The sequence below is a fragment of the Ruditapes philippinarum genome, unplaced genomic scaffold (assembly GCF_026571515.1).
Source record: "Ruditapes philippinarum isolate M1 unplaced genomic scaffold, ASM2657151v2 ctg2797_1_1_1_1, whole genome shotgun sequence".
NCBI classification, from domain to species: Eukaryota; Metazoa; Mollusca; class Bivalvia; order Venerida; family Veneridae; genus Ruditapes; species Ruditapes philippinarum.
Genome location: NW_026861123.1, coordinates 102,210 through 119,635, shown reverse-complemented (window position 1 = coordinate 119,635; position 17,426 = coordinate 102,210). Strand labels below are relative to the sequence as shown.

At 33.8% G+C, this 17,426-nt stretch overlaps 1 protein-coding gene across 2 annotated transcripts in view; it reads left to right on the top strand.

Annotated features, from left to right (window-relative positions):
• LOC132714591 (insulin-like growth factor 2 mRNA-binding protein 2) overlaps positions 1 to 17,426 on the top strand; it is a 95,471-nt gene that overhangs the window by 32,460 nt on the left and 45,585 nt on the right. For both annotated transcript variants that reach the window (XM_060697480.1, XM_060697479.1), the window contains exon 2: positions 8,776 to 8,829. In XM_060697480.1, coding sequence (XP_060553463.1) covers positions 8,776 to 8,829 — 54 coding nt within the window. The remainder of the gene's footprint in view (positions 1 to 8,775; positions 8,830 to 17,426) is intronic.

Below are 17,426 nucleotides of genomic sequence, written 5' to 3'. Positions count from 1 at the left end.
AATTTATATTTGGCATACAGGTATGCAATATCAAAACACAGGTCAAATTTTGTTTTCTCCGCAAACAACTAATTATAGCCTTTATTTAACTTTTTTTAACAAATGAAATCAAGTCATAACAATGTTTAATTATCTCCGATCTTTAACCATGATACCTTCGTGTAAAATTGCCATTGGGCGTACATTGCTGCGCCTCAGTGGGACATTTGTTTCTCTCGTTCAACTGATTGTTATTAGTTTAACACATAAAAGTTAAAATAAATTATGAATGAATAACAAGATGGAAAAATGATAGGTACAAAGTGTGTGTTAATTATACGACCCTGCTGGCTAAATAATTTAGGGGAATGCTCGGGCTCTGTCTTTGCAATCTACTGGCTATATCATTCATCGGTCTCTATCCATATCTTGTGGCCAGAATTTATTATCTTGAAACTTAAGATATTTCTCGTGGTCACGACATATTACATTGTGGCCAGAACTTATTATCTTGAGACCGCTAGATATTATTTTATAGCCTTAAGATATTATCCTGTGGTCACAACTTATTATATTGAGGTCACCACTTATTTCTTGAGGCCACGACAATTTTAGCCAATGAAAATGGTCGCTTTATCTTTAGTGGAGACATTCACATAAACAAAGTTATATATTAATGAAATATTAATCATTATAAGATAATAAATTTCGTTATTTATCTCATAAACTTGTCAAAGAAATAAAGGTATATATGGCAGAAACAGACTTGACTGGGTCTTTATTAAGACAAAAAATATTTAGATTTCCATTAAAGAACATCATTTTAGACAAAAATAATTGTGTATGTTAAATGACGAATTACAAAATTTGTGATTCAATGTACTATGATGTATTTAGCGCCGCATGGCGGACATGGGTTACATCATTGCGGTCCTTGACTGGTATTATGTATACATGTATTAAGTTAAGATATCAGATCTGATGTATAAATGACCATGCTTTAAGTCATCTTAATCATTTACACACACGCACACAATAAGTTATCTTATTGTATTTTATGTAACTTTAGAAGAGGTCACAGTCGTACTTTTGGAATATTAACAAACATAATCAAAGAAGAAACATCTTACAATATTGAAACATCTTACAGATTTGAATATGTCTTTGAAACACGTATCTTTCAGTGTAACATCGTAATATGTTATCTTCAATAAAAATTATCTAAATACAAGTCTCTAAAGGGATTCGAATCCACGGGGGAGGGGTGGGTGGGGTTTAACAGAAAGCCATATTTTTCTACTGGTTCTGTTGCGAATGCACCACGTTTGACCCACCGCTTAACTATGACCTGTGTTATATTAACTTTCTTTCTATATGAAGCGACTTTTTTCTTTGCCTAAAATAAGTTGTTGGCACAAGACAACATCTTGAGGACATAATATAATGAGTTTTGGCCATAAGATTATTAGTCGTGGCCGCGAGGTGATATCCTGAGGCCTCAAGACCACAAGATAATAAGTCGTGGCCACGAGACAATATCTTATAGCCACAAATAATAAGCCGAGGCTACGAAGCAACAAGCTGGTAAATTGCGATAGATCAACAGTATTGTTGTTATTAATTGCTGTATGTTGAGTGCATGCCTTTTTCATCCTATACGTTCTAAATAATAATGGATTTAGCTGAAATGTTTTGCCTTACGCGCATGCATTTTGCCTCACGGTGTTAGCGCGCAACTAATGCCGTGGCAATAGTTTTTTTTTCTTGGAATCATCATCCCCGTTGACACTGATACATTACTGTTATTTAAGACATTTAAAATGGTATATTCAATATAATTCATAAAAAGTATTTGATGGCGAAGATTTTACATGACATTACATGCTGGGCCGGTTACCATTTAATGCCAGTGCGTAGATAATTATTTTTATTAAAACAAAAGAGGACGAAAAATGATGAGAAATATTTTGAAATTTTGCTATCTACACAAATATTAATTTAAAACTTCCCTTTACTTGCGTCTATTTATTGTATAATGTGTTAGTTGGCAATGCGCATGAAGAAAGATGCCTCCAGGGATATTGGTTTTACGATATCAACTGTTCTATAGAGGCAGATTCGCAAGCGTTTGACGTCAACATTGTCGAGTGACATTTCGCGTGACCTTATTCTTACCTCCTGTGAATGATAAAAGATATTGAGTTATTTTGTTTTGGTTAACGCCGTTTATTGTATTAAAATTGTTGTTGTCTGAAGTTCCTATGAGACAATTTAAAGACTCGTCAGAAAGTATAATAATTTTAGGGGACCAAATTTGAAATGCTTCTTTAAATTTCCTTTACTTAAGAATTAATCATCGCGGTGACGCTTTTAAACCAACTATAAGTATTAATGAAAAGCGATTTTCGAATTATGAAAGATCATTTATCAATATTTTTTTGATTATCACTAATAAGACATATTTCCTTAGGAGAGATATATTCGGGTAAAATCATTAGTTTGGTTTAAACAAATTTTATTTCTCAGAAAATATATACATGTTACAATTTACAATATATAGAGAGCAATTCAAATATTCTTAAAAAAACAGGATTAGAATGAAAGACAATGTGTCTTATAAAATTCTTCTCCTAAGTGAGTAACTGACATGTAAAAGGCGCTTAAATCATTACATATTTTATAATCTGAGACGAATATAATATAAAAAACAAAAATCACGAGTTTATATTAGAAAACTGAAAACACTTAATTTGATATGTATTTAAATGCTTTAAGAAACATAGTATTTGTTCCATTGAATATATTTAGAATAAATATATCTATTAGATCGAATTAAAATTTATAAAAATATAAACATACTAAATAGAATAGTATTTGAAAAGAACACAGAAAGGTGAAAAGGTAGTGAAGAGGGAGACAGATAGATAATGAGGTATTACGTATAGAAATATAATGATTCAGTGTTTGGGTGTTAAATGAATCTTTTTGTCTCTTGGATGTGTGTACGTGAGAAAAAAGCTAAATGGTGAACATTTAAATCAATGACAACATTATTCAAATTTCGAGGTAACTTTTGTCAAGCAGTGTCAAATTGTGTACACTCGAAGAAGAAATGAAAGTTACCGGTATTTTCTATTTGGCAACAAAGACATAAATGCAATGCAGTTATGTTTTTCAAAAACAAATGGTAGTTTAGAGAACTACACTTTGTTCGAAGTCTTGTACGAAGAATTTGAAGTTTTCTTTCACCTGAAAAATAATATGCGTGTGTCGTTTGTTTTTCTTAAAATTTTGTTTGAATGATGTGAGAGTTTGAAGGTAACGGACATCGTGTGGAAGATTATTTCATTCCCTTATTGCAGTCGGAAAAAAATGAGTTAAAATAAAGTGTTGTACTTGCATATATTCCGAGAATATTGTCAATATTTCTTAGGTTGTACCTATCATTAGTTGCTTTTGGGAGAATTGTGAAAAGATAATCTGGAGCTAGTCCATTTTGAATTTTAAAAAATAAGATCATTCTATGAATATATCGTCTTTCTTCGAGAGATTCCCAGTTTATTTCATTTGAAAGATTTTCGAGTGAAACAAGTCTTGTACATTCGGAAGCAATACGAGTACATTCGTTTTGGATTTTGTTAAGTTTATCTAATTCAAAATTTGTAGCATTTCCCCATATAACATCAGCATATTCAAGTAATGGACGAATGAAAGAAGTGTAAATTGTCTCTAGTGATTTTCTATCTAGGCGAAATGTAAGATTTCTCATAATATTTACTCTATTCCATGCTTTATTTGTTATATAATCTATATGTGAGTGCCATGTGCAGTTATTCGAAATATAAACTCCAAGATGTTTGTGGTCAGAAACTTCAGTAATAGTCTGATAATTCATTTGTAGTTCTGGATGTTGATTTGGATATCTCTTTCTAGTGAATAACAAAGACTCAGATTTAGAAGGACTAAATGAAACAAGCCATGTATCTGCCCATAATGAAATTATGTCTTTATCCGACTGTAATGTGATAGGAGCTGGTTGTGGATTTTCAACAACAAGATAAAGACTAGTGTCATCAGCGAATAAATTTATACAAGATTGTATATCTTCAACAATATCGTTAATAAATATGAGAAAGAGAAGAGGACCAAAAATTGAGCCTTTGGGAACACCAGCTGAAAGATAACCAATAAATGATTTAGAGTTAGAAAGGACAACACGTTATTGTCTATCTCTTAAATATTGGAATATATAAAGTATAGACCTTTCCAGAAATTCCAGCATGTTTCAATTTAGTAAGTTAACCCTTATGCCAAACCTGGTCGAAAGCTTTACTGATGTCAAAGAAAATAACTCGTACTAGCCAATAGCCCGTTATCAAGGGCTTTGCAAAGAGTATCGTGAATAGACACTAATTTATTGACTACTGAATCGCCTGGTATATATCCTGATTGAACTGAAGTAAGGAAGTTGTTCTCCTGCGTATGGTTAAAGACATGTTTGAATATAAGTCTTACAAATATTTTCTCCATGGTGTTAAGAAGTGAAATAGGACGATAGTTACAAGGTAAAGATGGATCAACTTTTTTGAAAATTACAGTTACATTAGCTTCTTTCCAAGAAGATGGTATGATACAACTTTGGAGAGAGTAGTTTAATAAGTTACATAAGGGAACAGAAAGTTCTTGAGAAGCTTCTTTTAGAATCGTAGTAATGATTCCATCAGGACCAGATGCTTTGTTGGTTTTTAAGAGATTTAAGGACTGATTGTGTTTCGTCTGGAGTAAGAACCAGTTCAGATAATATATTTCCATTCAATCGAGGACCAAGATCGGGGACAGCTTTATCTGAGTTGTCGACTTGTATCTGCTGAAGAAAATATTCATTTAGGAGATTTGCCTTCTCTTTGTAAGAAAAATGTAATTTGTTTGCCTTGCTTTTAAGTGGGGGTATTGTTTGACTGGTTGTAGATGAAATAAATGTTTTTAGAGTTTTCCACCAATCCTTAGAAGATAATGATTGTTCTTTAAGTTTATTTGCCATATAACAGTAATAATTTGATTTTGTTTCCCTGATCAGTAACGTAGATTTATTTCTAAATTGTCTGAATTTTTGCCAGTGAGTTGTTGTTTGTTTAACTTTAGCTTTTTTATAATATCGTTTACTTATTCGTATTTGACTTCGTATAGTACTTGTTATCCACGGAACATCGGTAGGGCGAACATATATCATCTTATTAGGAATACAATCTTTGGCAATATCTAATAATTTATCTGTCATTTTGTTAGTATAAATGTTTATGTTAGTATCAAAGCAATTATTCCAAAATCATTCAAAAAGTTTCTCGATTCAACATTCTTACCTACCCTTCAAATCAGTCGGGAGAAGCTACTGTTGCTGTTTTTTAAACGCCTTATATAATAGTTCTTTCAAGAAATTAATTTCTTTATATACTAAAATACTTTGTAAATACACGCCTGTATTATAGAGACATTTAATTAGAGTGACATTATGTTATGTACAATATAGGGAAACTACAAATAACAACATCCGGCCTCGTTAGGCCTATAAGTAAACAATTCATGAATATGAATAAGATACTTACACCATAAAATATAAACTTAAACAATTGAAAATATTTTTTTAAAAAAAATTGTACATACAAAGTCCGTTAAAGAACATCAGGTGTAAAACAATAAATTGCATTTTTGTTGAGCAGTCCTTTATCGCCGGCGGACGACACGAGCTTTGATCATCGGATCATGGTGTCTTGAAATTATCATTTACTTTTTCCTCCTGCTTGTACATGAAAAGGATTTGCAGTGTCTTGTTACTTGACGCAATGTCGTCACCCTTCTTTGTCAAGTTCTTGGTTGGTCGTTTACATGCCAGTAGTAAGATAGCGCAAATGAAAACGACGTGTTGATAAATATTCCTGCGTGCACGGGTAGCTCCATAATTATCCCCCGCCGATGGAATCGGGAGGGGGGTATAGTTTTGGCGTTGTCCGTCCGTCCGTCCGTCCATCCGTCCGTCCGAATTTCGTTTCCGGAGTAGTTCTCTGCAACTACTGGCTGGAATTCAACGAAACTTTATGGGAATCATCAATATCAAGAGGAGATGCGCATCTGACCGTCCGTTCGTCCGTCCGTCCGTCCATCCGTCCGTCCGTCCGTCCGAATTTCGTTTCCGGAGTAGTTCTCTGCAACTACTGGCTGGAATTCAACGAAACTTTATGGGAATCATCAATATCAAGAGGAGATGCGCATATCGTCGGCTTGTTCCGGTCAGACACTTTAACTCAGAGTTATTGCCCTTGATTAGTTATGTAGTATGCATATAGAGTAAAAATCGTTTCCGCGCTACTTCTCTGCAACTACTGGCTGGAATTCAACGAAACTTTATGGGAATCATCAATACCAAGAGGAGATGCGCATATCATCGGCTTGTTCCAGGCGGACACTTTAACTCAGAGTTATGGCCCTTGATTAGATATGCAGTATGCATATGGAGTAAAAATCGTTTCCGCGCTACTTCTCTGCAACTACTGGCTGGAATTCAACGAAATTTTATGGGAACCTTCAATACCAAGAGGAGATGCGCATGTCGTCGGCTTGTTCGGGTCAGACACTTTAACTCAGAGTTGTGGCCCTTGATTAGTTTTGCAATATGCATATGGAGTAAAAATCATTTCCGGAGTAGTTCTCTGCAACTACTGGCTGGAATTCAACGAAACTTTATAGGAATCATCAATATTAAGAGGAGATGCGCATATCGTCGGCTTGTTCCGGTCAGACCCTTTAACTCAGAGTTATGGCCCTTGATTAGTTATGTAGTATGCATATAGAGTAAAAATCGTTTCCGCACTACCAAGAGGAGATGCGCATATCATGGGCTTGTTCCGGTCAGACACTTTAACTTAGAGTTATGGCCCTTGATTAGTCATGCAGTATCCATATAGAAAAATATTTGTTATCTCGCTACTTCTCTGCTACCACCGGCTGGAATTCAATGAAACTTTATGGGATACTAAGAGGAGATGTGCATATAGTCGCCTTGTTCCAGTCAGATACTTATAACTCAGATTTATGGCCCTTGATTAGTCATGTAGTATGCATACATCTCATTGGCATTTCCAGATTTTACTATTTAACACAAAGTTATGGCTCTGCTTTTGCCCTGAATATTTATCATGTTCAAAGAATATTACTGTTTATGCCATGATTAATATATAAATAAAGCCTTATGTCTTCAGTTGTTGTGTTAATAATAACCAGTACTCGGCGGGGGATATAAATTCAAAGAATTTGCTTGTTTTAATTATGTATGGCTACGAATATTTTGAAATTTATCAAATTTAGTTACTTTTAATGTTGAACATTGGCTCGTATTAACTTATTAGGTTGTTATTGTCCAGTATAACATAAAATTCAATTTACACATAGAACAGTACAGAACATGATTTTTTTAGATATTAGCATTTCGCTCCTCATCCATAACATGATTACACATTATTACACATCTCATTACATTTCATTCACAGAAAACATTAATAATTCGACTGTTAACTTAAATATTGAAAGGAGTGAAAATTTCAGTTATTTCAGAAACAGAGGTACCGCTACGAAAACAATATAAATGTTTAGAAAAAAACAACAACAAAAAAACATATCTTTACAATAACCATTAAGTTTCGTAAAGTTAACAAATATATTCAAAAGGAGTCAAAAATGTTAATTTTGATTTTTGAAGCATTGTTTTCATCATGCGATTTTTTCCTTATTACTAAATCAATTTAAGATATGCTGGTGTCAAATTGACGGTAATGAATAGGTTAAAACAGATGTGTTATAATATATTGATATTATATGTCCATTCATTAAAACCTATACAAAGCGTCCTCAGGTATACATTTTGGTGAGAAAAATATCGTCCTGGTTTTCTTGAACGGCATCAAACTATATTGTTACACGTATAGATGTTGTTGTGATTTTAAGGCATGAACAAGAGGAAATGAGATACTGATTTTTTATACAAAAATGGTAACTGTTAAAAGAGCAGATTACAGTGTAAATGAGTGTACATGTATATATAAAAATGTTTTTTTTAATTATCGTACGATTGGGTTCTTTTTCTAGCTTGAATACTTTTATAGCTGTTATATAATTATAAAATACATCATTGCATGATACTATATCTGTTCATAAGCTGTATATTTATATATCTATACTGTACATACATACATATTTGATAAATGGGATGGCTTGTCAAGGGGCCTAAAAACAACTGAAAGGAATCGAACCAAACTGAGATATGATGTTATTTTTGGAGCGGAGATCACTTTTTTAAACAAGGAAATTTAGCTGATATGATTGTTTTATTGTACTCAATCATGTATGCTCTGGGAGACAGATTATAATGTGCATTTAAACTTATTTCATTTTTTATTTACACATTTTTGTTGCTAGAACAAAATATAAATGTGTCTGAACAATGATGTCCTTATACCGTTTCTATAATATACGATGGCAAGGTGGTAGAAAAGAATGGTTAAGATGCAAGTCCTTCGAAATCAGTGAGCATGACCATATAACACAGATAATGCTCTTTCAAACATCTAAGAAATTGAATTTGCTTGACAAATAATTATAAAACGTTCAACAATTAACCTCCTGAAATTCTTAGAATTATTTTTATATTTAACCGATTATGTTATGTCCAGGTGAGAGAATTTCGTTTGGACATAATATAGGGTTCAATACATTTTGATAAACGTTTGTAAACTTATTTGTTTTCAGAAGAGCAAGGTTCCGATGAGGAGGCAGAAGCACAAGAAGCAGGTGATGTACAAGGTAAGTCAATAAAGCACAAGAAGCGGGTGATGTACAAGGTAAGTCAATAAAGCAAAAGAACCAGGTGATGTACAAGGTAAGTCAATAAAGCAAAAGAACCAGGTGATGTACAAGGTAAGTCAATAAAGCACAAGAACCAGGTGATGTACAAGGTAAGTCAATAAAGCACAAGAAGCAGGTGATGTACAAGGTAAGTCAATAAAGCAAAAGAACCAGGTGATGTACAAGGTAAGTCAATAAAGCACAAGAACCAGGTGATGTACAAGGTAAGTCAATCTATATCACGTACCCTTCCGTCGCTCGAATCGTTTTATACCTATTATGAGAATAGGTACGCTTCCACAGGAGCTCTATTGCCAATGCCCAAGCAGCAGTGAAATGGAAGCCAAATAGAAAAAAGGGAAAAAACACTTAACACTCACTTTCTCTTTATCAGCTTTTACGCTGTTTCTTGCTAAACAAAATTAAGTATAGGGATAAATTATTGCGAATGGCAACAATACATATGCCAGCCATTTAAATTGGTATCAAAGCTCTCGATTACAAAATCTTTGAAACCTTTTGCTTTTCATATGTGAATGGTATGTGATTTTATTGTAGCATATGTATATTTACTCGTGTGTTTAGTTTCATCAGTAATGTGTGATGTGTCTTGATAGTATAAAGTTGGTAAAAGATAATTGTTATTAGTACATTGTATACGTATGTATATTTAGATCGGTAAGTGGTTAGTGTAGTGAAGGTCAAACGACAATATGATATTTATGCCACTTGGTTTGTTGAAGTGCAATAGTAAATCAACTTGTTCATATTTCAAATATTTACTAGATATGAAAATATGAGCAACCTCAAGCTTTATAACGTTTAGTGTAGGATAAACGGTTCGTGGTCGATCGCGGCAAATATCAAGGTCTTAGATACGATTTAATATCTTACTTTTGGAGACACATGGCAAACAGCTAAAGCAATTAGTAAAAAACATTAGTCAAAAACAATAGGTTATTTTTGAAGTTCCGTAGTCCATTGCGTGTCATAAAAATCCATGATCAGTCATTAAATTTACAATTGAAGACATTTCAAACCCTGCAAATGCCGGCTTTTCAAATCCCGGAATTCAATACATATATTGACAATAAGCGTAACGTTATTGTAAACGGTAGTGCAACGTGAAGCTTCAACGGGACACGTTCGTATGTTCCCTATGATAAAAGGGGGGAAACCCACATAAAAGGAGGTTTTGATAACATATATTGCACCTTAATATAGTTAATGTAATAGAGGTGCTTGCCGCAAGATGCTATCCATCGGTGTTCCTTTTATAATTATCTACTGTTGTCTATCTTCATCGGTTGCCATTTGTTCAATACTGTGATGTTCAAATTCAATTTCTTTCCTTGTCTTGTGCAAATTCTGTTCATTTAAGGTTGGTTCATTATCTATGTTTTGTTTTGTATTGATGAGGATATTATTGTTTCGCTTATTTCATAACTTCAAAAGATTTGTTAAACTTGCAAAGCCAGCAGGAAGCACTAGATTTAGGGAACGAATTTGAAAACAGGTGAGTATTTTTCAACCAACCCACTTACTGTCAGGAAAATCAGATGCGGATGAATGTTAAAATTATTCAAAATTGACCGTACTTTTCAATATTTTATTTGTTAATATAAGTGACATGTGTACCAGTAAATTAGTACAAAACACATTTAGAATTAATTAAAATAACATTTCAAAACAATATTATTTTTTTCATTTTATCACTACCGGAAACTTCGGTTTATTTTTATTCACGTGCTTAGTACCGCTGTTATGACGAATTTCACTTTTCAAAGCAGCTTAGTGACGTATTAACACTCAAAAGTTGTTATTATATAACTCTTATGCTTCTCCGGCTTCTAGTTCTTTCAGCGCTTTGATTTATTAACATCTCTAATAGGGTTCGGAATATGATACAGTATAAGTGTGGTTTTAAACAAAAAAGTTCAACTGGTGGCCTGATTATGTCACCATGTCTCAAACAAGGAAGCAAATTCCAAGAAAAAATAATTATCTATCTAAGCATCGTAAATCGTCATAAAGAAAGTTCTAAATTGCTTCAAATGTCATAATACCATGTGAACGGCTTCGGGAAAACAGCGTTTCTGTATATATAAGTATAAAATAATCTATATATGTATTCACTCTGACCTAATACAAGCTTTAATTATCTACAAGATGACGTCATTTAACAAGAAAATTGAAACCATTCTTAAATATAGGTCCTTTTCCCCTGTAAAATTGACATCAAAACCCTAAGAAAAGTACGATATATTTTTAAATAAGACAATGTATCATAACAGGTTTAAACATCTAAAATATCAGACAAAACACGTGCTATGAATATAAATAGTGTTAATATAAAACACGACTTGCGTTGTTATGTTACGACCTTATTCAAATACTTATAGCGGTAAAGTTTAAATACCGCTTATGCCGGTGCTGGGGGGGGGGGGGGGGCACAGTGTTGCATTATCTATTATCTCTCGCGATTTTGAACTACATGTATTTGTCTTTTTATTTGCATTGACCTTAAGAGATCTCACCTTATTTGAATTGAACATTTACCGAGGGGCCATTCTTACATGAGTCGAATAATTTAGCAGCCGATAATGCGGAAGAAGCTTGATCAGAATAAACGCATGTGTAATCAGCGGACAGGCAGGTGGGCCAACGTGCGAGCAGGCAAGTGGACTGGTGGGCTGACAGGCGGACGGGCGGGCGGGCAGATCTAAATATCGATCTTAAGCATATACCTGTTAATTGATGTCTTGCTGTGAAAAGTATCTTTAAAGTACAATCTATATTTGAAGAAATAAGAAATCATTTATTGTTTAATTATTATAAACAAAAACGTACTTTACTTGAAGAGCATACTTCCCCTGATAGCAGACGACATCTATATTAAGACAATATTTATTTGAAAGAGTAAAAGTTCTACCTGAAATTACTACGCTCAATTTGGTTTTAGAAACTGTGGATTTTTTTTCAGTCACAATAAAAAGACAACATAAAAAGCTCTGAAACAATATGAGAATACGTTATAATATGATATTTCAATCAAGTTTCTCCTAAAATAAACCTTCACAGATTATATGATAAAATGTTCATGCGATCAACAAGATTCCTTTGAACTAATATTAGACAATGTCTAAAAATGACACAATACTCTTTTTCACTTTCTCTCTCGCTCACTTCTTTTGGAACGGACACCGTTTTGTGAATAAGGTCAATAGACAAAACGCGATACATTTTTAAAATGTACATTTTTAAAATTTATATACTTCTTATTTGAGCCGCGTCACGACAAAACCAACATAGTGCATTTGTGACCAGCATGGATCCAGACCAGCCTGCAACTCTATAACAAGTAGAGAAACTGACAGCGAACAGCATGGATCCTGATCAGACTGCGCGAATGCGCAGGCTGGTCTGGATCCATGCTGGTCGCAAACCCATTATGTTGGTTTTGTCGTGACGCGGCTCATTTTATGATACAGCAACATCTTTTTTTCCATTGGATAATCTTGACGTTTATATAATCATAATGCACGCCATCTGTCCATTTATGACGTACTTTTCATCTACTTCTAATAAAAGAGCATTTTGTTCTGTTATATTTTTTTTTATTTATTTTCTGACGAGTTTATCTAAAGGAAGAATTTATGCAATATTACATACCTCTTATATCTTCACCAGTATACTCATTCCAAAAATAATTGAAGTGACAAAAATGATAATCGCATTTCAATTATTTATTGAGAAATAAAGCCTTGAAACAATGCCTGTGCGTAATCAAAAATTAAAAGGGAAATTTTGCTTACATCGGTTCGTATGAAGAGCTTTTCGAAGTTGTCACACGGTGTCTATATAAATATAAACCATATATATTTGAGGCAACTCACAATATGAAAGAAATAGCAAAAGTATCTTAAAAAGCACTAAAGAACTGCAAAGATTATGTATAAAATTGAATTTTAACAGTTGAATGTCTGTGCAAAACAACAAAGCTATCAAGCAGTCACAAAACAGCCACAACTTCTTTTGTAATACATCTAATATTTTCAGAAGATATACTAAGTACCTCATATGGGCATCCCTTCCCTAAACATTTCACTCATTCGAAAGCTATGTACAGAAAATTTTGCAGCAATAATTTTTACGTACACAATGTAAAATGTGCCATTACATGGGCCTTGGCATAAAGTACACCGTAAGTAATTATAGTAGCCGAGTATGGACCCAACAATTAATTGTAGGAGCCGAGTATGGACCTCACAATTAAATGCAGTAGCCGAGTATGGACCTCACAATTAATTGTAGTAGCCGAGTATGGACCTCACAATTAATTGTAGTAGCCGGGTATGGACCTCACATTTAATTGCAGTAGCCGAGTATTGACCTCATAATTAAATGCAGTAGCCGAGTATGGACCTCACAATTAATTGTAGTAGTCGAGTATTGACCTCACAATTAATTGTAATAGCCGAGTATGGACCTCACAATTAATTGTAGTAGCCGAGTATGGACCTCACAATTAATTGCATTAGCCGAGTATGGACCTCACAATTAATTGTAGTAGCCGAGTATGGACCACACAATTAATTGTAGTAGCCGAGTATGGACCTCGCAATTAATTATAGGAGCCGAGTATGGACCTCGCAATTAATTGTAGGAGCCGAGTATGGACCTCACAATTAATTGTAGTAGCCGTGTATGGAACTCACAATTAATTGTATCAGCCGAGTATTGACCTCACAACTAATTGTAGTAGCCGAGTATGGACCTCACAATTAAATGCAGTAGCCGGGTATTGACCTCACAACTAATTGTAGTAGCCGAGTATGGACCTCACAATTAAATGCAGTAGCCGAGTATGGACCTCACAATTAATTGTAGTAGCCAAGTATGGACCTCACAATTAATTGTAGTAGCCGAGTATGGACCTCACAATTAATTGTAGTACCGAGTATGGACCCAACAATTAATTGAAGTACCCGAGTATGGACCTCACAATTAATTGTAGTAGCCGAGTATGGACCTCACAATTAATTGTAGTCCCGAGTATGGACCTCACAATTAATTGTAGTAGCCGAGTATGGACCTCACAATTAATTGTAGTACCGAGTATGGACCTCACAATTAATTGTAGTCCCGAGTATGGACCTCACAATTAATTGTAGTAGCCGAGTATGGATCTCACAATTAATTGTAGTAGCCGAGTATGGACCTCACAATTAATTGTAGTAGCCGAGTATGGACCTCACAATTAATTGTAGTCCCCGAGTATGGACCTCACAATTAATTGTAGTAGCCGAGTATGGACCTCACAATTAATTGTAGTAGCCGAGTATGGACCTCACAATTAAATGCAGTAGCCGAGTATGGACCTCATTATTAATTATAGTAGCCGAGTATGGACCTCACAACTTAATGCAGTATCCGAGTATGGACCTCGCAATTACCGGGTTTGTTATCAGTATTTCGCCGTATGAAACCGGTTGTTTAGAGTATTTGGATGTTGTGGTTACAAATGAGATTCATCTTCCACTCGGCATCCTTGTTTATTTTGTCTCTACGTTTGTAAAACATTTGTTATACAGTTTGGGGCAGTGATGACCACTGATATTACAGTTACGTATTGGTATTTTCATTAACAAAAAATGAAAATATTTAATTGGTAATCTTAATGTTAGGCGCGTGTTTCTAAAATTGTGTTTATTGATTCGCACAATTTATCGTAATTAATGTTCAACTTTATCATAAACATGAAATGTCATGGAGCACATTACATGCTATCTGCCTAGTTTTTTCCTATAAAAACAACAACAGCATTTTTTTAAAAAGAGACAAGGACGTTTAATGTCATTTTTCCAGTCCTGTTTACAAAGGAGGGATCATTTTCATGACGTCTTTTCATAAACATTTGCTACATGTTAACCGAATTCCTGCACGTTGATGTACTTACGTATCATATGATAACTTTAAATCAACAGCATTTGAAGAAATACAATTATGTTAGTACAATGATCAACAAGGTGGGCGACAAACATGGAATACAGTCCCTGATAACATCGAGCCAAAGGGCTGTTTGAGATATCACACTGTATCTTGCAATGATTTCCGTTCAAAATAAAAGAATAACTTGCAAGTTATAAGGCACATCGCTTTTTAAAGTATCATCTGATGTTTCTGTAATTTTAGTTGGAGTCCATGGAGATGGAACTCGCGGTCCCTGGGATTGTAGTCCCAGACAAAATTACCACTGGACCATTGGGCCTCTATTAATCAAGATGTCCCAGACTTTTATGAAAAGCTATATACTATACGTCAATCAAATTTGCTACGCCCAAATTAGAATATTCTCGCGCAGATTGGTTTAATTAACAATAATTAGTGCAAGTAAGAGGCGTTACAAAATCGCGCATGCGCTGCATCAAATTAAATTACAGCGAATAAAGCTTTTAACTAGAAACAATAGAAACAAGTTTTTAATCAAGCTTTCCTGGAAAATATGATTAACTCTAAGAATTTGTCTTTATTTTTCAGTGTAATTGGTTTTTAGTTAGTTGTTTTGAAATAATTCGTTGTCCTTCTCACCGACAAAACTTTTTTTCACCTGTAAATTGATCTATCTTAAAATAGAAATAAATACCTGACTGTACAAACTATATTTAGAATAACGTGTCTTGGTTATACAAGACAAGAAAATTTGTTTATATTTAAGTCTCACTAACAAAATATTACAATGATAAAAAAAAATACTTGTTCAAAAGCACTCTAAAATAAGTATGAGAAGCTGAAATATGTGGCAGCAATAAAATTTAATATTACACGTGTAAAACAAACTTATACTAGTAATATTTAAAAAATATTCAAAATTTGACTATGATACATGTATACAGAGTAAAGTTAGCCATTATACATGTACTTGCGCCTTACACATAATATATCAAATCAGGCTTTGGCAGAATATTTTACAATATTTTCATATAATAGTAAATATATGAATTTCTCATTATCACTTAACATTAGAAATGAGCTGCGTCATGACAAAACCAACATAATGGGTTTGCGACCAGCATGGATCCAGACCAGCCTGTGCATCCGCGCAGTCTGATCAGGATCCATGCTGTTCGCTATCAGTTTCACTACTTGTTATAGGGTTTGTGGGCGAACAGCATGGATCCTGATCAGACTGCTGGTCTGGATCCATGCTGGTCGCCAACCCATTATGTTGGTTTTGTCGTGACGCGGCTCAAATATGTCATTTGTTTTACATACGTCGATGTAAAGCGCCTCTCTTATTTGCGAATATATATAACTGGCATTTAACAAGGACATGCATCTCATCTTCAATGCTAATATTTCAATTAAAACATGTTCCCTCATTAACTGTCAAAGCTTCATAACGACCAGTCTCAAGAAACAGTTTGTCTTGCAACCAGTTCATTAAAATTCATCTCTCAGACTGATAACCAGTATATTGTACGTTTAACAACTAAGATTTATCGAGACATTTTTGCATAAAAGTACCTTATTTCATAACACCAATTTTTCATTCATTCATTCAGTCTGTCAGTCTGTTGGTTAGTTAGTTTAGTAGGCAAGAATGGAATCCGCAATGCCGAGATTTTGAGTCTCAAGTTCTAACCGATTGAGCTATGCGGCAGTGTCGAGATTACAAGTTTATTTTCAAGAAGACAATAAGTAAGAGTTTAACAGCAATTTAACGAAACATTTCAGAACGATTCCATAAGGAAAGGCTGGATCATTTTAGATTTATTTCATGAGAATAAAAAATAAAAATCTTAACACAATTATTTGAACAAGTAAGTATCGAAGTGTTAAGGAAATACAAGATGTGGAAGATGTAGACCAATTCTATAAGAGTACGACGGAGAAGTCTAGGTTTATATAACAATACCAGGAAAACAGTATTTAGAAATTTTAAAAGTGTTTCGTGAGTAATCTAAAAAATCAAAAACTTTATATAGCCTACGAGGTTAAATTTATAAAGATTTAAGCAATCGTTCTATCCTTGTTTGAAACATTCATTGTTCTGTTTGTTTGTTTGTTTGTTTGTTTGTTTGTTTGTATCTTTAATTTCAACCTACATGTAAATGGCAAAACAGGGCACGTATATTTTTCATAATAAATCTAATCCCATATCGCCAGTGTGTAGCAACAAAGTTCCTTTCTTGAAAATTGATCTCTCAGATTGAAGGGTTAATGGGGGTTGTTTTTTAATCTTTTTATTATTTCTTCTTTTTTTCATTTTATTTAGATTATTTATTTATTTATTTATTTATTGTTTGTTTGTTTGTTTTTGCTAGTGTGTATTTTTAGATATCTTTTTTACATGCGATCGTCTCAAATCCTCTTGAAGGTCGTTCAACACGACATTCCTGTTTTTGTGGTATTTGTAGTTATTTCAAGTTCATCTTTTTTCGTCTGGTTCCAATCTCCCATCACCCTATCTGTAAGAACATGTTGTCTGCTTTTGAAATTTGTCTTTTGATACCCAAGCTTTATATCCTGCTAAAAATCGTTTATTTAGTTTC